Source organism: Cololabis saira, chromosome 4 (genome assembly GCF_033807715.1).
Source record: "Cololabis saira isolate AMF1-May2022 chromosome 4, fColSai1.1, whole genome shotgun sequence".
Classification (NCBI taxonomy): Eukaryota; Metazoa; Chordata; class Actinopteri; order Beloniformes; family Belonidae; genus Cololabis; species Cololabis saira.
In genome coordinates this window covers 6,120,707-6,144,877 of record NC_084590.1, presented here as the reverse complement: position 1 = coordinate 6,144,877, position 24,171 = coordinate 6,120,707, and the positions used below count along the sequence as shown (strand labels likewise).

Below are 24,171 nucleotides of genomic sequence, written 5' to 3'. Positions count from 1 at the left end.
AAAACTGTTTTAAAAAAGTTTGAAGGCAGAATATCAAGACAGCATGTTGTGGGCTTTAATTTTGAAACTGTTTCCATTAGGGTTTTGTAATTTAAAACGCTGAACTGTCCCAGCTTTACTAAAGGATAGGAAGGACAGAGTGTTATCATTCCTGAGGTGGAGCACATTGCTTGTCTTATCTGTAATATTTTGTTTGTGAAAAAGTCAGCAAAGTCGTTACAGGTCTTTTTTGACAGCAGTTCAGGGGGGATTGAGGCTGCAGGGTTTGTCAGTCTTTCTACCACAGAAAACAGTGTGCGAGCATTATTACTGTTTCTATTGATAATCTCTGAAAAATACGATTGCCTTGCATTCTTCAGTTTCTGGTTATAGTTGCGAAGACTCTCTTTATAAGTGTTGTAATATACCTGAAGTTTGTTTTTGCGCCACTTGCGTTCTGCTTGTCTACATATCCTTCTCTGTTCTTTAACTAGTGTTGCGTTTTTCCAGGGTGACTTTTTCCTCCCGGACAGAACTTTGGTCTTAATTGGGGCGATAGAATCAATAACAGTCATAACATTGGAACTGAAACTATTAACAAGGTCATCAACTAGAACTGAGGACAGGGTTGGTGATGGTGTAAAACCCTGGATGAATAATGCACAGGTGTTATCATTTATATAACGCTTTCTGATTACCTCTGCTTCACCTTTCATAGGATTGGCAACAGTGGTCATTTTAAACAATATACATTAGTGATCAGACAGAGCAACATCGTTCACCACAACTTCTGAGATATTAAGACCCTTGGAAATAATTAAATCTAAAACATGTCCTCGGTTATGTGTTGAATCTGTGACATGTTGGGAAAGCCCAAAATTATCCAGTTTAATCCAAATTAAATCAATAAAATAATAAAATAAATTAAAATTAATAAAAAAATAGCTTAAATTAGAATAATCTTAAAGTAAATTCAAGTACTTTAATAAATAATAAATAACAGAATAAAAAAATAAATCAAGCACAAGTAGCACAAAATTTCAAGCCTTTGTACTTTTCTTTTTTAACCAGGCAGAACTAGAACAAGCCCGTGAACTCATATAAATATAATGTGTGTGTTTGAGTCTGTGTAAATGTGACAAAACATGCAAAAACAAACATTTTTCCCCAAAAATCACTCAGTGATGAGATTGACGCGTACACGGAGGAGTTAAAAGAAAAGTAACAGCTCAACGTAGCCTAATGTAGCGGAGTAAGAGTAACAGTTTCTTCTTCACAAATCTACTAAAGTAAAAGTAAAAAGTATAGTGATTCAAAACTACTCCTAAAAGTACAAAATTTCCCAAAACTTACTCAAGTAAATGTAACGGAGTAAATGTAACTCGTTACTACCACCTCTAAATTTCTTATGTTACCCAAGTCATTAAAATGGCCTTATAGTTACTGTGGAATACTAATTTGAATGAGGTTTGTAATCTTTTAATCAGGAATCTGAAAAACAGGCCTAATTCAGAGGAGTATGTGTACAGTACAGCAGCTGTTCACTGTCAGCATTGTCCTTGTCCAGCAGAGGAAAGGTGAAAGTCACAGCAGGACTCATGGAGAGCAGGAGTGAAGATGAAGAAACGTGTAGAGAATCATGTCTGGTGGGAGTTTGAGGACCAACAGCAGCAGTGCGGCCGCTACTCTGCTGGAAGTTCTCAATTTTTTATTTAAGTCCTTTACTGTAACAGGGAAGACCCAGATACGGTAGGACTGCTGGGTGCTGACATACGGTCTCAGGATTTAAAAGAATACACACCAATATTGATTAAGACACGAGGAGATACTGGAATATTGACAAGATGATATCTCTGTAAGTCGGACATGTGACCAAATGTTAGATGATAAGTTCCTGCTGCTCCTGCCTGCCCCCTAAACAGAACTGGGATGGACTCCAGCAGACCCCCGGGACCCTGAGTAGGCATAAGTGGCTATAGATAATGGATGGATTTCCAGGCTGTGTGTTAAATTTAAACGTGCTTGACCGTTGACGTGGGCTGAAATGTGGTGACCAGGAAGGAGAGCTGATGTGCAGAATAATGAGAACAGGAAGATAAGGTGCAGACGGTGATGGGAAGAGCAGCACTCACGCCAAACACAGTAGGTGTTCTTGTTATCTCTGCTCTGCAAGACAAGAACCCTGAGTGTTTTCTATTTGCAGCACCTCCCATCCACATTTCCCTGATTATCCTGCTGAGCCATGCGTCTGCTTCTCACAGCCAGAGAACAAACATACGGCCACAACATTTGTTGACTGCCGCACTTCAATTTAACATTTCTTGTAAACAATGTCAAAAAGTTTAGAAGTGGGCAACGAAGGGCTGGAAAAGTAAGCAGTACTAAAAAGAACCAGCTGCAGGTACAAGTACAGTACTCGAGTTGTAAAAATAATTCAGGGGGGGTGGTGGATTTTATCATATGGGGACAGATCATTTGTGCTGATTACAAATAATATAATATATTACAAATAATAGCAGTGACCAAAACACCTGACTGCTGTTTTTGGACTAGATGTCCATCCCAGTGGAGGTCTGGATGAAGGCGGGACCCCCGGGCCACAAAGTTGGAAGAGCTTCAACTGGTTAAGAGTCGCAGGGGCTGTGGTCACATCTGCCACAATACTCGCTTCAAATGTTGTTGCAGTAGCGACGTCGGGAATGAGGATGGACACACAGATTCAATCGGAATGAATGTAAAGTGTCACTAGTTAAGGCTGAATTATGCTTCTGCGTCAAAATGGCGCCGTGCCTACGGCGTGTGGTTTGGATCGACGCAGAGGACACGCCGTCACCTGCGCCGTCACTGACCTGCACCTCCCGAAAATTGTAACTACGCGTCGAGGAGACGCAGACCACACGCAGACCGAGAGGGCTGTGATTGGTTCGTTTGAAAGCGAAGCATTTCCGGTTTCCGGTTTGAATCAGTAGTGAACTTCCAGGGCTCTTTTCTTCGTTTATATGTGATTTTTTTTGTTTTTGTTTTTTGCACAATAGTTGTCCTTATTTCTTTGATTTACTGTGACCGGAAAAAGTCTGATAAACCATTCAGAAAAAGATCGCTAACTAGTGGCCGCGGGGGGTACTGCACCGCGACCAAATGGAGAGACGGAGAAGTCTGAAGGGTTCAGCACGGCGTCACGGCTGCGGCGTGTGCTCTGCGTTGGTGTGACGCAGAAGCATATTTCAGCCTTTAGCGTCAAAGGTTTGCACAAGCTAAGTCGGTTGAATAACTCTGGAGTGATGAGTGGGGTTAAACGGGTGGGGGTTTGTTTGACCCATTTACCCATTCTCATGTGAAATAACTTTTAACTTTGGTCAGTTTACACAGAGAATTAATAGAGGTTTTCATCACAAAACCATATTTGTTCTTCACACGAACAAATAAGAAAAAGAGTTCAAGCAACAAGATTAGTCCTTTCTTAGTCCTTTCTGAGACCTTGAGAAACGTTTATTGAATTTAATTTGTAAAATGTCCTTACCAAAATCGCTACCATGGAACACTTTGTTTGATATGTTTTTCATTTCTAGGCTTTTATGTTTGAAATAAACGTGTGATTCGTGTCAAGTGGGAGGAAATCTGTGAGTTTTTGCTTTCACAAAACATAAGAAAAACCCCTCTGGGGGTCACGTATGATGCAACATGGGAGATAAAAAGAAGGTATAAGCCTATATACAAGCCTATATATAACATTTTCTCCTGTATGGTTTCATAAAAGGCGTTTGTGGAGTTTAGTGATTGATGAGAGGCGGAGTGAGCAGCCCGCTCAGCACCGCCGTCCTCCATCAGAGACCGTGGTCATTACTGCCCTCCAGACTGCTCCCGTCATCTCTATAAATCTCAGAGTCGGTGTAATGAGCAGAGCTGTGAGGCTGTCAACCAGACTCTCACGCCCCCACCCAGACACAATAGAGAGGTGTGTGAAAAGAGAAGGAGGCTGGAGAGGAATGGTGATGAAGATGGGTGAAGAAGGCCCCGCCCCCCCATCACAGGATCTCATTGTAATAGTCTGATCAAAGGCATGGTGTACATATTATGAAATCCTCAGAGTCAAAGAAAACTCTCTCAGAGTCGGAGAAAAATGTCCTCAGTCGGAGAAAAAACCCTCGGAATCAGAGTAAGCTCCATCAGAATCGGTGTCAGAAGTCAGAAGTCAGAGTCAGAGTCGGAGTCAGAAGTCAGAGTCAGCTCTGAATAAACACTTGGATCAATGCTGATGCTAATAATGCTACTGCTGCTGATACCAAGTGGTTGCTGTCAAGGGAGAGGAGCCATTCTTATAACCCTATTTGTAGCCTGTACAGTTGCACTACACTGTCAAACAACTAAAATAAGCTTGTTTTTCAAAGGCCCGCCAATTATTCGTGCTGTGCTAGCTAGAACTGGAAGTTAGAACAGCGTTATTCATTCTCTACCTAAATCTATTGCATGAGATTAACTTTTAAAGCATGCAGAGCAAATATCGCAAATATGTAGCATCTTCCTCAGAGGTTACTACAGAGGTTTTCATGGGAATGCATGGACATATAAAGTGTAAAAAACAATAAAAGCAGACTGTATCACGACAGACTGACGACAGTAATATTAAAAGGTATCATAGCTTCATATAGTTGTACAAATGTTAGTACCACATCTCTTCACCTTATTTTGTATATTTGTGTGTGAACATATAGTTAACCCTTGTACTCTCTTTGGGTTAAAATGACCTAATTCTCCTATCCTTCTTTCCTTCTGCTCTCTCCTTCCTTCCTTCCTTCCTTCCTTCCTTCCTTCCTTCCTTCCTTCCTTCCTTCCTTCCTTCCTTCCTTCCTTCCTTCCTTCCTTCCTTCCTTCTTCCTGCTCTCTCCTTCCTTCCTTCTTTCCTTCTGCTCTCTCCTTCCTTCCTTCCTTCCTTCCTTCTTCCTGCTCTCTCCTTCCTTCTTCCCTCCCTCTTTCCTTCCTTCCTTCCTTCCTTCCTTCCTTCCTTCCTTCCTTCCTTCCTTCCTTCCTTCCTTCCTTCTTTTCTCCCTTCCTTTTCTCCCATCCTCCCTTCCTTATTTTCTCCCTTCCTTCCATCCTTCTTTTCTCCCTTCCTTTCTTCTTTCTTTACTTCTTTTCATTCTTCCTTCCTTCCTTCTTTCCTCTCTTCTTCTCTTCGTCCTTCCTTGGCAAAGACAGCACAAGGTTTAAAATAATCTGATCATGCAAAGCCTTGCATTAAAGCAAATAAAAGCCGTTACTTTTATTTTATGTCTATCTTTTATAGTGTCAGTGCTCAGGGTTAGGGTAAAACTTAAATTAAGTAAAATACTGATACAAAATCATAACCACTCACATGTGTCTCTAGAAGACTCTGGTCTCCAGAGGAGGTCATGGTCCACTCAGTGACTGACAGGAGTCCAGGTCCAGGTCCTGGTCCCCTCAGTGACTGACAGGAGTCCAGGTCCAGACCAGCATCCACCATCATCATCACTTCAGACCCACCGTGCTTCAGTGGGTCAGAGCTGGTTCGGCTGGTTTCCTCCAAACATGGTTCTGGACATGAAGACCGGACATGTCCACGTTGGTCTCATTTGTCCAGAGGACATGGTTCCAGAGGTCTACTGGTTGGTTTGGACCCAACTTTGTAAACCTAGACGGTTGCCAGAGAGAAGAGATTTTCTCCTGCAGACTATTTCTTCTCATCGTCTTTGACATCAAACGTACTTACGTTCTTACTGACCACACAGTTTTTCTCTTTGTTTTCAAATATCAAATTATGTGTCAGCGTCAAGTCTCAAGTCTTCTCAGGTCATCTGTTGAAGCTAAGGTACTGTACTGTACTGTACTGCCTTGAATCTGACCGCTACAGAGACATGTCCGTGGGATGAGGCACTGCATAGCCTAGCTAGCTGGATACGCAGGTGTCCCCTGTGAGACTATGACTACGTTTACATGCAGTCAAAATTTGGGTTATTGCTAATATTCCGGTTACTGAGACATTCAGAATATTCCGTTTACATGCGTGAGCAAACAAGGTTATCCCTGTATACATGGTGATTAATCATTCGGGATATCTGGATCAAACCAGCGACGCGCGGAGAACATCATAACGCAATTATCGTTATTTCCGCTTCTTCTTCCTGTATCCAAATTCAAAACAAATGCTGCTTCGCGCAACTTTTCACTCACCTTCTTTTAAATCTCGCTATCCCGGTACTTTCTACCGTCTACAAATGCCAAAATGTTCATATCCTTCATTACATTTATGAAGTGATTAGTCTCCTCCTGGTCTTGTGTTTCTCCGTGTTTATAAGAACTTCCTGGACTCAAAAGACCAGAATTCCTTGTGAACAGAGCATGTGCAGAAAACAAATTCCTGTTCCGTTTGATGGGGATATTCCGTTTGGCGTTTACATGACCCAATATTCGGGTTTTAAAAGGAGTAACCCAGGGGTCATATTCAGGTTTTTAAAAACCCGCAAAAAACCAGCAAATTCTGGTTATTCAAAGGGGTTATTGGTGTTTACATGGCCATGCAAATTCGGGTTATTGCCAATATTCGGGTTTTAAAAGGGTTATTGATGCATGGAAACGTAGTCTATGTCCTCATTGCAGCAAGTCTAGGTCTGATTCCCACCTTTTGACCCTTTGCTGTGTGCTTTTCCTTTCTGCGCTCTTTCTTGTCATCACTATAAATGAAGGCTTCCAGTGGCCAAAAGAACTAAACAAGTCCATTGGAGAAAAGTCCTCCCCCACCTGTCAAAATGCCTTAAAGATCAACTGAACCTTTCCTACGAATACCAGAACAGCTTGTCCACACCAGTTGGCTGGGGGAAGAAACAAACAAGTGCGGACCGATCGCCCGGCGCTGACCTCAGTGATGTTGCTGCGTTGACAGTGTTTGCGTGTTAGAGAGCAGCTGAACTCCTCCACCTCTCTGCTCTGAGTGTTGGTTGTGATGTCAGAGCTAAGAACCCTGCGTCGTTGCTGACGCCTGAGCTGCCTCTAAAACAAACACACTTTCTGACAGCTGATACATCGTTCGGACTTTGACCCAAAGCTGAACGGCACAACAACAGCTCCGTCATCCGACCAGCGTCAGCCCGCCGCTTCCTCGGGTCCGGTGTGATGTCCTCCCACGCAGTCAGGAGCTGTCTCCAAACCGCCTACATTTATGTAAGGGGATAATCCTCCGCAGCCGTTTGAAATGAAGAATGGGCCTGGAGGTGTGGAGACGCGTTTGATGCTGATGATGAAATCACAAGCATTAATGTTTTATAATCATAATACCCAGCAGAAGGAAGCCTCCTTTTCCGCTCGCTGCCAAAAAAATCCCCTCTCATCTCCCTCCACTCCATGCAACCGGGGACGTCTCGCAACTGAGGAGGAAAATTTGAAGAGCTGCATCTTGTTTGACACTTTAATGACCCCTGCTTTTCCAGACTTACTGGCTCTTTCTCAGACATCTCAATCACCTTCCTCTCTGCTAAAAAAAAGAAGCTCATTTTAACGTGAACGCTTGCTTTGTGGGTCCTCCAGCAGAAACAAAGAGGCAACCCCTCTATCATCTGGCAAGACATAAGCTCGCCTTTATCTTTCCTTCCTCATTAAACTCTGAATAACTCAGCAGAAAGGCTGAAAGACAAAAAGGAAAAGTGATTGAATTTTACAAGAGGAATAAAAGCCCCTTGAGGTTACCATTTTGAATGTTTGCCATGTTGAGCAGGCTGAACCCACAGATCCCAGAGAAGAATAGACGACAGTCAGAGCTCCGGGCCGGCTGACCCACTGTAGATAATGTACCATGGATGTCTTCTCATTGTACTGAGTGGCAGGAGTCATGATGATGACCTACCACGACCCTAGAGAGAGGCGGAGGAAGGCGCTGTGAAAGGCAGGTCACTGCGAAATCAAGGCACCAAACTTCATGTCTCTATTCAAAAGCTGCACTGTCAGCCTTGTCACATTCAATGGATCCCAATTATTTCAATACACCAGCAGTCCTGGGAAGGGGGAGACCAGAGAAAAGGAACATAAGAGGAGAAAAATGAGTCTTGCCACGACAGAGGTAACAAGTTCACGGCCCCTTTCATCAAACATGGCCCCCTGCTGTGTAATGGACCATGGAACCTCAGATGGGCCGTCAGTGATGGGACCCGGGCGGGAGCTTATGGGAACCCGTCTCCCAGGAGGAGGGAGTCATCCTGCTGGTTGAATAAATTAGCTCCTCAGGGCTGCCGCTCCAGCTTTCGGAGGTGCCTCGTATGGAAGCACAACAAGACAGATGGAGCGACTGCTTCTGACACAGAACCATGTTTCCATGCCGATTTTCCTTTAAATGCATTCCAGTGCATCACAAGGAGCATCAGCCTTCAAACATGCAGCTGTGAAGATGGACTGGAGGCTTGTTCCACTGGGCAGCAAAGAACAACTCGTGCTCTACATGGACTTTCATCGTCGGTAGTTGGGAAAGCTGCCAAAGTAATCCATCCATACAGTCCCACGTTAAGGCACCATTGTGTTGAGGCAACAAAAGCATTGTTATGGTACGACTGAATTGGAGCTGGGACCCGTGAAGCCCTTGAAAAAAGGATTGTCACTTCAGTATATCATGAAAGCATAAGACTAAAGAACAAATACAAGGATGATTAGTGAGGATCTAAGATTGTTTTTATCCACTTCATAATGATATCTGGCCAAACGACCAGGTTCAGACTTTCTTCTGAAAGGTCACTGGAGTAGAACAAGTGGGACAAGGACTTGGGAGACTATCCAACAAAGAATGAACGGATGTTCAGGGCTTCCAGCGGTCAGCTGCAGTAGACCTAAGAAGTGGAGGAATGACCCCAGACCGGTATATGAAGAGAGAGCGCCTGATGCGACCACCTGATGCACCTGATGGGGGAAGCTGTCAACAGGTCTTTGGTGACCTGGTGATGGCTTAAAAACAACATGTCCATATCTGAGAGTAAGTTCTTCTTGAGACACACCTGCAAAGAATGTCCCCATTTATCTCCAAGATGAACTGCTGAATTTCTTCAACTCAAACATCCAAAATCTGCAGAAATCATTGAACTTTTTCTTTCTGTATCATTTTCCAAACGAGTAGCTTGTCATTTCTACAGATTTTAAGCTTTCCACTCCATCCCATAACTTGACAAAACTACCCATTTACATGTGCAGTGTGGACGTATTTGGACAGAATATGGTTGAGATTAAACCTGAACAGTGTTAGGTGGCAGCTGTCTGGGTGCAGCAGGTAGAAACATGAAACAGGTAGTTAAAATGCTGATGGGGACTAAATCAGAGAAATGTTCAAATTAATTCTGGAGTTGAATCACCGGAGGTCAAGCTTAATTGTGACACACGTCTCTACCTCGTTTATTGACAGCTGTAAATACAACAATAAACTATGCACACTCATTTTTCAACACTGAGTAGCAACCCTTGCAAAGGTATCAGGTACAGAGACTTTTGCCTCTCAAGACTCTGAAATCCCCCCACAGACCCGTATAAATACATCCATGTCTGAAGGCACTTGAACGTCTTGTCTGAATAGTCGGATATCGATGCCATCTCCGCTTGACAGCACTAACACACCGTCAGAAACTAAAACTTGTAGCCAAAATGGTACAATTCCAGGATTTATTAAGAAATGGACTTTGTAAGTCAATTATTTTGTGTAGTACATTTTTCTGTATTCAATGCAATTGCATTGATTAGGTTTCCAAGCATTTAACGTTTTCACTCACTCACTCATCTTCTCCCGCTTGTCCGTTCCCGGGTCGCGGGGGCAGCAGCATTTAATGTTTTCAGATTATCATAATTACTAATTTTCCGTGATAGAAAAAAAAATCCTTTTGAAGCTCCAGTCACATAATCCTGCCCACTTCTTCCTTAAACAACTTTAACATAAAAAAAACACAACTGAAAGTGAAAGTAAAGCAAACTGTTTGTGGATGGTTAATCTGATTCTCAAAAAAATGATTAAAAGTGCATCACTTTTAATCGTCTATGCATTTTAAGGTTATACACCAATCAACTTGGCCAATTACAAGTACAAGCCTCACCACAGGTGCACATGACAATATTTACAAAACCTCTCAAATTAAAAATGTGGTAGTCATACCAGGAATATTAAACCTGAACACCTTGAATATTAAAAAAAAGAAATGGGACCAGGGGCCTCTTTATAAAACGTACATTTTTCTTTATCCTCAGCTTCTCTGGAATGCGCAAAATCCAGTTCCAGCAGAAAATAGAGACTATCAAATATTGACCAATCAGAAGAAGGGGCGGGGCTAATTGAGGCCAATGTAGGTCAAGTACTCAATACCGAGTTCGATGACACCACCCACATGTCTTTATCACAACCCGTTCAAAAGTTATGGCAGAGAATAGGGACTATCAAATATCGACCAATCAGAAGAAGGGGCGGGGCTAATTCAGGCCAATGAAGGTCAAGTACTCAAAACCAAGTCCGATGACACCACCCACGACTCTGTATGTCAAACCATTCAAAAGTTATGGCAGAAAGTAGGAACTATCAAATATGGACCAATCAGATGAAGGGGGGGCGCGCTTTTTGGTGTCTAGCGTCGCCATGGTAACGCGTTTGACTGAGAAAAGTAATGCGCAGGGTGCACGTTACGGTTCAGGCGAAGAAGCGGCCGAAGAAATGGCATAAATTACACGATTAATTCACAATGGCCGACTTCCTGTTCGGTTTCGGCCATGGCGTCAAGAGACTTTTCTTTAAAGGGGACCTATTATGAAAAACACGTTTTTTCTTTCTTTAACATATATAAAATTGTCTCCCCTCAGCCTGCCAACTCAGAGAAGGAGGAAAGCAACTAAATTCTGCAGTGTCTGTACAGCCGCCCGGATTAGCCGTCCAGTGTGATGTGACTTCTACGAGCCAATAAGATTCTCAAGATTCTCAATAGGTCGGCCATAGGTCGGCCTCCGCTGCGTGAAACCATCCCACAACTAACTCCGCCGGCCGGAGTTTCCACCATTGTTTCGTAGCGGTGTATCGCATGGCTGTTTCAACAACGAGGGACAGTAAAAATTTGGTTTTGCATCGACACTTACCCTCATAAAAGGATCAGTACCAACAGTACGGACCCGGCAACTGCACACGAGTCAGCGGTAAGTGACGTTAATTTTTCATGATATTTGTCTACAAGTAGCCTATGATCTTTGCATGGGCTAAATATTTAGCTTAGCTCCGGTGCTACCCGTTAGGTAGCACCGGAGCCACCGGAGCCACCGGAGCCACCGGAGCCACCAGAGCCACCGGAGCCACCGGAGCCACTAACTGGAGCTCCGGTGAAATTAGAGAAATGTAGCTACTTCTTACACACGCACTAACATAGGTGCAGCAATGAAATAAGTGAGGTACTGAAACAACTTTACATTTGTGTGAAATAATGAAAAAACATTCAAATGTTTGCAAATGTATTCATTTAATTATCCTAATAATTGTATTTTGGTACTTAAATGATGCTACCCTGATATATTGTGCACAACCGGATCAATCGGATCTAAAAATTGTTCAGCAATAAAATGATTGGTTGTAGTGGTGTACATTGGGTCTGACAAAGAAAAAAATGATAAAAACCAGAAAAATCTAATTTTCTGACTATTTTTCTAAACTGAGGGAAGGGAAGTGTCACCAGCTGAAAGGCAACAGAATAACCGTCTGTATTTGTTTAAATCATTTGAAATCGTTGTGTTATAAATTGAGAATCTTTAGTTTTTTATTCAAACATTAAACCAGTTAATGCCTACAGTGTGTCATGAAACCATAGAAGTCCATTACCAACTCAGAGAGGCAGAAAAGAAACGTAACGCCCCCAAAACGGCATAGAGAAGCTGATTTATGCCGTGGCAGCTGTACTCGTTGTTACTTGTTTGAAATCTGAACGGTGCGTCTAGTCTTCGGCAGTTTGCTCTCAAACAACTCAAAGTTGTATTTTACCGTTTCCCAGTTCATGTGAATTAGAAAAGAATACTTGGGAAAAAAGAAATGTGGATAAAAAACTGTAGATAAAAAAAGATAAAAAAAAGGAAAAAAACACTAGCTGCAATCTAATGTCTGAAATGGGGGAGGACCAAGGCACCGTCACCTGTAGAGACGTTATTAACTTGTTTTTAGTTTCAATGACCGTTTCCAGCTGTGCTCTGGAGCATCTTCACCATTCAAACATGGGAATGAATTGATTACAGAGGGAACAATGTCAGCCATCACACCTGAGATGATGGGCACACTCTTCTTGTGCCTCCAGCAGCTGACAGAGCATCATCCAGCCTCAGTCTGAGCGTATCAGGAATCCAGATGGAAGTTTGAGCACACTAACAATAAAACACCTCCCAGAAAATGTGAAAAAAACAGCGTCTCTCTACGTTTACTGCTACTCTGCCGCGCACGAGTATGCGCTTAACCCAGACCCCGTCTCAGGGATGTCTCCCATTTTGCACCCACGTGTGCGCCCCCCCGGTGACTCTGTCTCCCCCCAGCGAACATCTCAGCAGACCTACAAACTGGGCTCACGTGTTTGCCGGTGCAGGGAGCAGCTGGAGGAGTTTCGCTCTGCCGTGGGTGACACCAGTGGCTTGATCAGCCACTCTCCTTACCACCAGGACACACAGATAACATGCGCACGTATAAGGCTGCACAAGGAGTTCACACTGCAGGAGTTTGCCGGCACAAAAGACAAGTTGAGCAGAAGACCAAAGAGTTGAGGCTTTTCGCGGACACTGAACAGAACAACACAGCAAACTCGGTGCCGGCCAGCCTACCGTTTCATTTGCTCTCCTCACGTTTCACACTCCCGCTTCCTCCCGGCAGCCTTTTGAAGTTGGTCCAACCGCGCTTTCAGAGGTAAAACCCGTTGACAGAGGAGGGTGTGAGGGAGAGGCAGATGAGTGGGGAAGTCTTTATCTCTTGCCTTTTTGTCTCTCCCAATCTTCTCCTCCTCATTTTCTTTGCTTCACCCTTGTATGTTGGATGAGCTGGAATTCTCTGCTCAAAACAAATCTGTCCACAGACTCGCAAGTGAGACAGGAGGGGACGAAAAGCTCTGCGGAGGAGAGCAGCAACTAAACTCTGGCAGTCACCTCATCTCTGTCCTGTTCAAATTTAGAGGCTGGGTTTCAGTCTGCAAGGCGAACCCTACTGGGCATGCCCACAACCAAGAGGCACACTTGAAATGAATGCTCACTTCCTCCCTTGTTCTTGCCTCCCCCCCTCCTGCCTGACAGCTCTCCCCACCTCCCCTCTGCTTATATCTCTCTGTTCGACAGCGACCAGGAATGCTGCTGCAGGACCAAAGTCCACTGGGCTTCAAGAGACACAACTGATCATATTACTATGATTCTGAGGGGTACGTGAGGAACGACATGTGCATTTTGCTGTTTTAACCCTCGCAACATCTAGTTTGTAAACAGCAGTGTGTTGCGTCTTCATTCAGCAAGTCATCCTTCTGCATCTGCTACCTCAGGCACCTCAGGCTGACCCAGATTCTCCACAGAAAACTATCAGGACACCGTGTGTCAAAACTAGGATGTGGAATGAGGACAGTGAGTCGAGCGAAGCAGACAAAGAGAGAGAGAGAGAGAGAGAGAGAGAGAGAGAGAGAGAGAGAGAGAGAGTTCTTTCAGGGCACCAAAGGATTAGCAAAAACCAGCCAACATATAAGATTAATGTAAAAAAAGTACCCAAACTTGAACCATGATGATAGAAATAAAATAGTATCCTGAGTCTAGGTTGGACTAATCCATGTGGAGCGTCTGAAAGGTGAAGATAAGAGCCAGGTGGAGGAAGAGGAGGAGGAGGAGGGGGGTCCAGACAGTTGCAGGCTTGACCCTGAGAGGTCAGAGGTCATGGGAAACGGCAGGTCAGCATGAAGATGAGAGGTCAACGCCACAGCTGGACGAGCCAGAGCAGCATGTGCCGAGGTCGCAGTGGCTGATGGAGGGATGGAGACTGGGGGAGGTGGGAGATCAAAATTAAAAGCTACAAACGTACTTGAACAAAGGATTACAGGGTCTAGTCGAGCTTGAAGATGTTGCAGCAAAGGTGGCCTCCACAGAAGAACCGTGAGCGTTGGGATCATTGTCAGACTTTGAGGCCAAATCCAGTTTTTTACTCTTTGAATAGAGGACACAATTTGAACGATGAAAAAATGCAATTAGGTTCATTATAAGTACATGTGTTTCCTTGTTTATGTTAACCCGACTAGTTCACACTTAAGCTGTGAATCTAATGGACATTCAGAGTGGGGGCTTATGGGTGCCTATAGTGGCCCACAGACGGAAGGAGCATTTCTGGATATGAATGGCTATGCCCATGCTGTCAGCCCAAATCTGACTTTTAGCATATCAAGGTTGTATTTAGTTCAATTTTTTAACAGTCCAAAAAGCCAAAAACGATGTGGAAATGCAAAGTTTGGAAGTGATTCAAACTGGACATTCACAGATGTCCCCATCTGAGTGGTCCGGTCTCCTCAACGGGGTATCAAACCGTATTTTTGGTAACTGACGACATGACTTGAAAAAACAATAGTTCTCAGTTTACCCTGTTTGCAGCCGAGGGCTCGTCATGGTGGACCGTTGCCGTAACGACAACCGCAGCCCAGGAACGGGAGCTGGGATAGAGCGCTACAGTGCAGTCTTAAGGCTGAGTTATGGTTCTGCGTCAAAACGACGCCGTGCCTACGGCGTGTGGTACGCGTCGACGCGTACCACACGCCGCCACTGACGCCGTCACTGACGCACACCTCCCAAAAATTGTAACTACGCGTCGAGGCGACGCAGACCACACGCAGACGGAGAGGGCTGTGATTGGTTCGCTTGGAAGCAACACATTTCCGGTTTCCGGTTTGAATCAGTCGTGAACTTTCAGTGCTCTTTTCTTCGTGTATGTGTGATTTTTTTTGTTTTGGTTTTTTGCACAATCCTTATCTCTTTGATTCACTGTGACCGGAAAAAGACAGATAAACCATTCAGGAAAAGATTGCGAATTAGCGGTCAGGGGGGGTACTGCAACGCGGCGAAATGGAGTGACGGAGAAGTCCGAAGGGTTCACGACGGCGTCACGGTGACGGCGTGTGCTCTGCGTTGGTTTGACGCAGAACCATAATACAGGCTTTATCTGTCTCTGGTACTTGCTTGTAATTTGTAGAAATTTTGCACAGCTCCACATGAAAATATGTGACAGCAGCAAAGCCAGTTCACCACCCTGTAGGCTACCATAGCAGCCATGTGGATTAGGCACCATCAGCAATGACACACAGATAGATCGGATCCGATACTTTGCGTAACATAATATGAACATCTGGCCTAAAAATTTAGTTTGAAATTTGGATAAAGCCAATGTCTCTATGGATTATGTCCCTTCATGGCCTCTCCTCACTCCCATGGTGCCAATTTACTGGCGTTTTTTCAGCATCCCTTGACAATAATACAAATATACTAATCATATAAAAATACAAATCAAAACAAAGGAAGCTTTTAGCGCCACCAGTTAGTGCTGTGAAACATTGTGGAATGTGGTCAAATGGTTATATTTTTATATACAATGCATTGATCTTGGAAAATGGTGCACTTCTAACCAAACCACAACTCTTTATACCTGAACACAGCTAGAAATTGGATTCTCCAAACCTAACAGAGTAGTTTTGATGCCTAAACCTAAACTACATGAAGAGCGTAAAGTCTTGAGTTGAGCACAGCTTCCCTTTAACACCTAACTCAACATCTGGTCAGACATGGTCCAAACTATGATCAGTCTCAAAGCAGCGCGAATACGTTCTTCATGTTAAGAAAATCAACTTCAAGTCCGTTTGAAGGATTTAAAAAAAAAACTTTTAGAAAGTGTTGTCTCCTTTGGTCTCCCATCCCTACGACAACAAAAAAATACAAAGGGTCATTTTGGATCCCCTGGTTGCGTGTTGCGACACCTGTGGTGTCTGTCCATCAATGATGCCGAATCTTGTCAAAGTCTGATTTATGCTTCTAACCTCTACCTTCTACCTCTAAAATCTTTTGAACATACATCACATTCCTCGCCTTTTTCAAGTTTCCCCACCGTATTTCTACGTCGTTGTTTTTCAAGTCAGGTAGAACGGTAGTTTGCTGCAAGTTCTTCATGTTGCTGCTGCCTGACATTTATCAGCTCAGATTTGTGTAAAATGTACTTTATTTGCTCTGTTGTTATGTCTGAGCCGCATACAGGAAATCGACAAAAGGAAACCCGGCACTGCCAGCTACAGTTCCCCAACAGTATACACAAATAATGACAGAGAAACGCCTATGCCATGTAAGCTCCATGTGTCACCTAAAGCCTAAATCAGGCTTTACAAAGCTACTGAGGACGTAGAGACAGAGGCCACTAAGAGACTCAAGAAAGTAATGACAAAAGAAAAAAAAGGAGAGAATGACCAAGCAAGCCACCAAGTAAATTTAGATAAAAGCGAATTAACTCTGTGCCTGTTTTAGTTTAGTTTAGTTTAGTTTATTTTCGGTCATGACACACAAAAAAAAAAAAAAAAAACCAAGAATAAAACTGACAACAAGAAAACGTTCAATTGTTCAAAGAAAACATAACAAAAAAGTTTCCAGTATACAAATAAACAAATAACATCTAGACCGAAAAAGGGGTAGGCTGAAGCAAAGCTTATTATTTGCCTACCCTCAAAAAGATTAATTAAATTAATAAAATAAAAGCAAAAAGTAAGAGAAAGACTGCCAGTAAAACAAATTGCCTCTGTAGGGATAACAAACATTCCTCAAAAAATAAAAGATTTTTAAAATAAAGGTGCAGTCTACATGTTACCTTCATCCTTAAAAAATCAAAGCAAATCACCAATTAAATAAATAAATACCCAAATCAACATCAAGCCACTCATTAATTTAATATAAGGAAATCATGCACAATCATGTTTTAGCTGTTGAACCTGTTAAACTAAAAGTGAAGTTCCTGTTTGTCCTTTCATATATTTGGTTACTTGGTTTGGATTGAGCCACACCAGAATAATTCAGCAGAAAAGTACAAAATCCTATTTTTTTTTAAGCCGATAATTTCTAAAACCGTGTTGTAAATTATGATGTGGCTGGTATTTATTCTGTTTTTCGGTTTTCCGTTGGTCCATTTAGACTGGTCCAACTCACTTTCTCAGATGTACTGTTGGGTCTTAAAGCCTGGATGCTGGAGAAACGGTCTGAGGTTCATACCACCCCATAATCAACGTGCACATGGAAAGAATCTTGTATGCTGTTGGTACCTTTCTCAATAAGATCCTGCTAGCGCAAAAGACATTTTTGAGAATGGTTACTTTTGCCAAAAAAACAGAATCTTCTATTTTTCTTTCTATTTTTTTAAGTTTTCCTCAGACATCCATTCATATCAGACACGACACTCAAAGGACTTTTACCTTACTTTATGCCAGACTTCACACAATCAACGCACTTTAAAATACAGAGGACCGGCGCTATGGAACAATTTACCTACATCACTAAAATCAATATCTTCACTGGCTTTGTTCAAAAAACACTTGAAAAAATAATTTTTTAGTTAATGTCAGAAACACATCTGGAGTTGTTAAATTGTACTTTTTTTCATGCAATTATCCTACATTTTCTTAATTTTTTTCCCATCTTTCAATAATTCAGTAGTGTTTTTCTTTTTCATGTTAAATTGTCTTTTTCTGTCTTCTATTATCTATTTCTATATTGCTGTTGTTATTATTGTTTATGTTTGTTTTATAAAGGGGAGGCATTTTCATAAGCCCTTTTGGCTTCCACCTCTCCTGCACAATGCTTCATTTGACCTTTGTTTTTTACTGTTATGTTTTATGTGCAAAATAAACTAAACTAAACTAGCTGTGCAGCTTTTGTCTGGAACACCAACGGACAAACTGGCCTTGGCCATGTCCGACCACCTGAGCCTGCGTCTGCAGACCCAACCAGCCTGCCCCCTCTTAGCTCAGGATCGGCACATTAGCCCTCTGACCCGGGGGTCTCTGAGGACCTGTGGCCCCCGCTATTGTCTGGCCGCGGTCTATCCCGAAAACAGATCTAACGCCAAACAAAGCTTTGTCATTAACTCCAACGCTGCTGCCCTCTGAGCCACAACCTTCAGCCCCCACAGCCTGTCTGGGACGAGATGAAGTGGAGCAGACAAACGCCACGCAGCGGTCATCAACTCTAACCCCCCAGAAGACCAACTCCCCACCTGAAAAGGCCAGGGACTGACAGGCTCTTTACGGGCAAAAGAAGAACAATGTCTGTAACGCTGCTTGTCTGCAAACAGATGTGTGAGGTGTGTGTGAGGTGTGTGTGAGGTGTGTGTGAGGTGTGTGTGAGGTGTGTGTGAGGTGTGTGTGAGGTGTGTGTGAGGTGTGTGTGAGGTGTGTTGGTGCACCAGCTGAGATCTCAGTGAACCAAGGGGGTCAAAAGCAATAGTGGTTATTTGTTTTCTTGTCCTTCCAGTCAATAAAGCAATAACAAATAGCTAAAGAACACACAGACTTGTTGAACCTGCTACGAAGTGTTCCGTCCGTTTGTACTCTCTGTCACTACCTGATATCGATCATATCTTCAGAACTGGTTTACTTTACATAGAAGTCAAATATTCCCTCCATCGGGCACCACATTATTGTGATGCTTGATGGAGGGATATTTGGCTGTCTTTGGATGTCATTACCACACAAAGACCTAAAATACCCATTACATCCTGCACAGGTGCGCTCAAATACCATCACGTCTTGATGGATTAACATTTCCAAAGAGGTCACACTCAAATGATTGAGGAGCAGCTGCATGCAGTCTGTCTTCAGGCCTCGGGGATACATTTGGGTGAAGCTAGACATGCGTTTAAACTTCCATCACCACCAGGCTGCTGGTATATATGGATTCCATGGGTTGTTTCTTTAATTAAAGCTATTAGTTAGGGACTATGACACACGTTTAGGATTTGTTTCAGTCTGTAGATAGGTCCAAACTTCACAGAAATAAAAGCAAGTAGAGGAATTAAGATGTTCAGACTGAGCTAGTTGTTTGAGGAGGTGAAATTGAAATAATTGCTCTGAAACACACTCACCTATTGATAAAAGCATTCTCTGATTCTGCCAGGGTTATTGATCGTTCTAGATGGACGTGGTTATAAGGTAACATACTGACAAAACGTCCAAAACATCATTAACAGCAGGCATCTGAAAACCCTTTCTAACCTTAACGGCATACTAAAACAGCGCATAAAATGAATCAAAAATCAGTGTCTTCAGCACATCTTTTTATAGATGCAACGAGATGTGGTCTATATTTTCACATGTTTCTGTCCACGGATTTAAACCTCTGTGGTTTTTTTACATTCACGGTGAAACCGAAGAAAATAATCACCTTCCAGGCAACAAAATGAGGCTGCAGACTTAGAAACTCCTGAGACAGAATGAGACGGAGCGCCTAAAAGCTCCCGCCCATTCTCTGCAGAGGCCGTCACACAGCCAGCAGATGTCCAGCAGATGTGCGGCCACACATGGAGCACTACTGCCCCCATCTGGGACTCTCTAGTAACTTTACTAAACTCTAGTAAAAAGATTTTGACTGTTGTTTTAAAAAAAAAAAAAGTCGACATGAAAAGTACGGTTGAAAAAAGTGTGAATGGATTCTAAAAACAGCACTTGAAGTTGTTTAATGATGTCAACCAAACATGCAAGTTATGGTGTAAAACTGGAGGATAACAATAGAATGATCCATCTATGGAAGACCAGTAATCATAACCTTATTGTAATGGAGGGGTTTGTGTGCCCAGATGATCCTGGGAACCAGTGATGCCAAGTAACGAAGTACAAATACTTTGTTACCTTACCGTAGAAATTTTGGTTATCTATACTTCACTGGAGTAATTATTTTTCAGACGACTTTTTACTTTTACTCCTTACATTTTCACACAATTATCTGTACTTTTTACTCCTTACATTTTAAAAACAGCCTTGTTACTCTATTTCATTTCAGCCTTTAAATAAAAACTATCCAGTTAAATTGCTCCATCCGGATAGAGTGAATTTGGTTGTGGTTGTTTCAGATGTTCTTGTCCAGTTTTGTTCTTACATCCGTTCCCTCAGATTCCTACAACTAAACTTGGATGTACATTCCAATAAAGGTTAGGAGAAATGATAACATGCCTCTGAAGTTTGACTTTTTGCACCATTACAATACTTATAGGCAACTAGTCATAATATCTGCTGCTCTCTGAAACACATGTTAATGCTCAATAGTACACATACATGCTTCTTTAATATATTTATATTAACACATGTTAATGCTCAATAGTACCGTACACATATATGCTTCTTTAATATATTTACATTATACTAAGATACATTCATTTTCAATGGCTTTTGTCCTTAATGGCTTTTTTCCCCCTTACATTACTTTTACTTTTATACTTTTTGAAAGTACTAGTTTTGAAACCAGTACTTTTATACTTTTACTTGAGTAAAAAACTTCTACAGGAGTATTTTTAAACTTAAATTTTAAACTCTAGTATCTATACTTCTGCTTGTGGGGAAGCAATCAGAAATATTAAAATAATAAAAGGCTTGCAATATTTCAGTTGATTTGTAATGAATCCAGAATGTATGACATTTTTGTTTTTTTAAATGCATTACAGAAAATAAAGAGCTTTATCACAATATTCTAATTTTCTGAGACAGTCCTGTATATGATTAACTTACGATATCTAAGGTTTTGACCCGGATGCAGCTGGGACAGGCTCCAGTACCACCGGGACCCTTAATATGAAGAACTGGGTATAAGCAATGAATGGAAAGATGGATATCTACAGCCAACAGGACTTTTTTTTTTTAATATACACTTCAGTGGGCTTTGGATAACGCATGCACTGCTTTTTGGCTTTTTTGGCATCTAACCTAGGCTTCATGACCCCCCCTCAGTCCAGAAAAAGCTGAAAGCCATGACCCTACCTGCAGTGTGCTCCAGCAGGAGCTCCTGGAGCCTCCGGTGCCTCCTCGTAACGCAGGACAGCCGCTCTGCACGCAGCACCAAGACACTGGCCCCACTTTTATAGTGTGGATCCTGCTGCACCGTGCACATTGAGGGAATAGATTTCCAAGACAAAACCTGCGCTTCAATTGATCCGGCCTTGAAATAAATAAATACAGTCTCATCAATGACGCTCTTTGTTAATGCTTCTGTTGGCAGGGTGGCAGAGTGATTCACATCCGAACAGCCGACATCAATCGGTGCGCTATTAAGGGAGCCTCCTGTCATTACGCAGAGAAAGTTATCAATACTCTGTTTTTTGATTCTGCACCGCAGTCGATGCACTATAAAAGCACAACCAGAGTCATTTGAGTTTTGGTTCTTAGATTAAAGTTCAGCAGATGATTGGACATATTGCTGAAAATGATGATGCACTCTAACCATCTTTGATCATTAAGGCCTTTTACCTGCAGCGAGCCACACATGTCTTATTGGGATTCCGTTGCTTTTTTGTCGGGAGACTGCGTTTTTCATGAGGAAAAAAAAGGTCACAACGATTATCCGAGCATCTTCAGACTATTGAACTGCTGAGAACCGGCAGCAGACTCGGCTGTTGAAAGTTATAGCTGCTTTCATGCTGTGCAAAAAGGAAGGAGGGGCCTGGCTGTCTCCGGGGGCCCCTTCACCGATAATTAGCGATCAATCACGAATTAGTTTAAAAGCCTGAAAAGAACACAGAGAGCACTATTAGATTGCAAAGATTCACTGCTCTCCAATAATTGCTTTGGATTTTTACAGGGAGTCTGGATCCTCCTGTTGGTTTCATGGCAGCGTCTCCTCACTGGTATAAACTACAGCTGAGTTGTCCTCAGCTGCCTTATCTGACTGACAGATCAATGCGTATTAATAAACATTAAGCAGTTTCAATGAACCCCATTGAACTGTGGAAGTGCAGCTGATTTTAAACCTCCTGCATGAAATCTAACCCCACCAACGGTAAATGGGTAGACTAGTTTTCTGTACAATTGGCCGTGTACATGGGGGTCTTTCTCCCCGACGTCTGTTCCAGACTCAGATTTTAAACACTGATTACAGCTGCAGTCATGTGAGAAAGAAAGTACGCCCTCTGTTAATTCTATGGTTTAACAGTGTTGGACCACAGTCATATTTGAACATGGGAGGCCTAACTCTGAGACCAGCCTCGATTTTAGGACCACATTGTCCTTTTTTTTGTCTGGATATATATTAATGGTCAATACCAAGCCTGGTAAAACCCAAAGCATATATATGCATTTTAATCTTCCTAATCTTTTTTTTTTCTCCTTTGATCATACAGTATACAGGACTGTCTCAGAAAATTAGAATATTGTGATGAAGTTCTTTATTTTCTGTAATGCAAAAATTTCATACATTCTGGATTCATTACAAATCAACTGAAATATTGCAAGCCTTTTATTATTTTAATATTGCTGATTATGGCTTACAGTTTAAGATTAAGATTCCCAGAATATTCCCAGAGTTTTCTTAAGCTGTAAACCATGATCAGCAATATTAAAATAATAAAAGGCTTGCAATATTTCAGTTGATTTGTAATGAATCCAGAATGTATGACATTTTTGCATTACAGAAAATAAAGGACTTTATCACAATATTCTAATTTTCTGAGACAGTCCTGTATGTAAGAGGGATGGGGGGGGGTTGCACAAACAGCAACCATTCCAGGGGCCTCATGATCTAAACATGCGGCGCACAAAAAACGTGCGTGCGCCACTTTCCACGCTCACGTTCGCTTGATCGAAAATTGATTTGAACGTAGAAAGTTGCGGTCCTTCACTCACACATTAAGGCTGGTGTACGCACTTTTCTGAGGTTTTGTCCGTTGGCGACACTCACTGGTGATGCAGTGAAGTGCAGAATATGAGGAAACGTGACGTCAACAATAAGTTCACGACCACATGAAGGACACGACAGTCCCGACATCACCAGATAATTTACACAAGAGTGAAGCTGCAACAATCTCACAATCAACCACATGATCTGAACAAACAACTAAAGGAGCTCAACGATGGAACCTGCAAATCCTGATGGAGCTTTGGCTCCGTTAGAGGAACCTGCTGATGATCAGATCACACCGACCTGCTGGACCAGGACTAAGACTGGACCATCAGCTGGTTTAGTCTGGATCTGCTGGTCCAGGACTAAGACTGGACCATCAGCTGGTTTAGTCTGGACCTGCTGGTCCAGGACTAAGACTGGACCATCAGCTGGTTTAGTCTGGACCTGCTGGTCCAGGACTAAGACTGGACCATCAGCTGGTTTAGTCTGGATCTGCTGGTCCAGGACTAAGACTGGACCATCAGCTGGTTTAGTCTGGATCTGCTGGTCCAGGACTAAGACTGGACCATCAGCTGGTTTAGTCGTAGTAGTAGTTAGTTGGTGCAGGCAGGCGGAAGCAGCAACAGCAGACATCCACGTAGGCAGGTGGAAGAAGCAATGGGATGACCAGAGGGGGGGGAGGGCCGGGAACACAGGCCAGAACGCAGCTCCTGAGGCTCCGGCCTGCAAACATACACAAAAGAGAAAAAAGTGGGGCCGGCACAAGAAACTACAGGAACGATGGACAAAAATGATAGCTATGAGATATTTATAATAAATAAAAATGGTAATGGAGAAGAGAGGCAGGGAAAAGGAGAAGAGAAGAAGGGTGAGAGGCACCGCCCAGTGGATCATGTCGGTGCCCCCCTGCAGCATAAGCCTATAGCAGCATATCTACCACCAAGCTATATTTGAGACTAACTATTATAGTCTTGTTCTATAGCTGCGACTATGACTACTGACTCTAACACATTAAAGTTTACACTACCTAGAGATTTACCAACACCAGCTAGAGGTTTACTAAACACTAACTATAGGCTTTACTAAACAGAAAGGTTTTAAGTTTAGTTTTAAAGGTGGAGGTGGTGTCAGCCTCCTTAACACAGATTGGAAGTTGGTTCCATAGTAATGGTGCCTGATAGCAGAACGCCCGCCCTCCAAATCTACATTTTGATACTCTAGGAACTACGAGTAAACCTGCACCCTGGGAGCGGAGAGCTCTGCCAGGAAGATAAGGCACTATCAAATCTTGTAAATACTGCGGAGCTAAGCCGTTTTGGGCTTTATATGCAAGTAATAAAATTTTAA

At 42.7% G+C, this 24,171-nt stretch overlaps 1 protein-coding gene across 1 annotated transcript in view; it reads right to left on the bottom strand.

Annotated features, from left to right (window-relative positions):
- Window positions 1-17,963: 17,963 nt before the first annotated feature.
- Window positions 17,964-24,171, bottom strand: part of LOC133442195 (scavenger receptor cysteine-rich type 1 protein M160-like) — a 35,165-nt gene continuing 28,957 nt past the window's right edge. The window contains exons 13-14 of the mRNA XM_061720143.1: window positions 20,970-21,084; window positions 17,964-18,217 (exon numbers count right to left, since the gene is read on the bottom strand). Coding sequence (XP_061576127.1) covers window positions 17,964-18,217; window positions 20,970-21,084 — 369 coding nt within the window. The remainder of the gene's footprint in view (window positions 18,218-20,969; window positions 21,085-24,171) is intronic.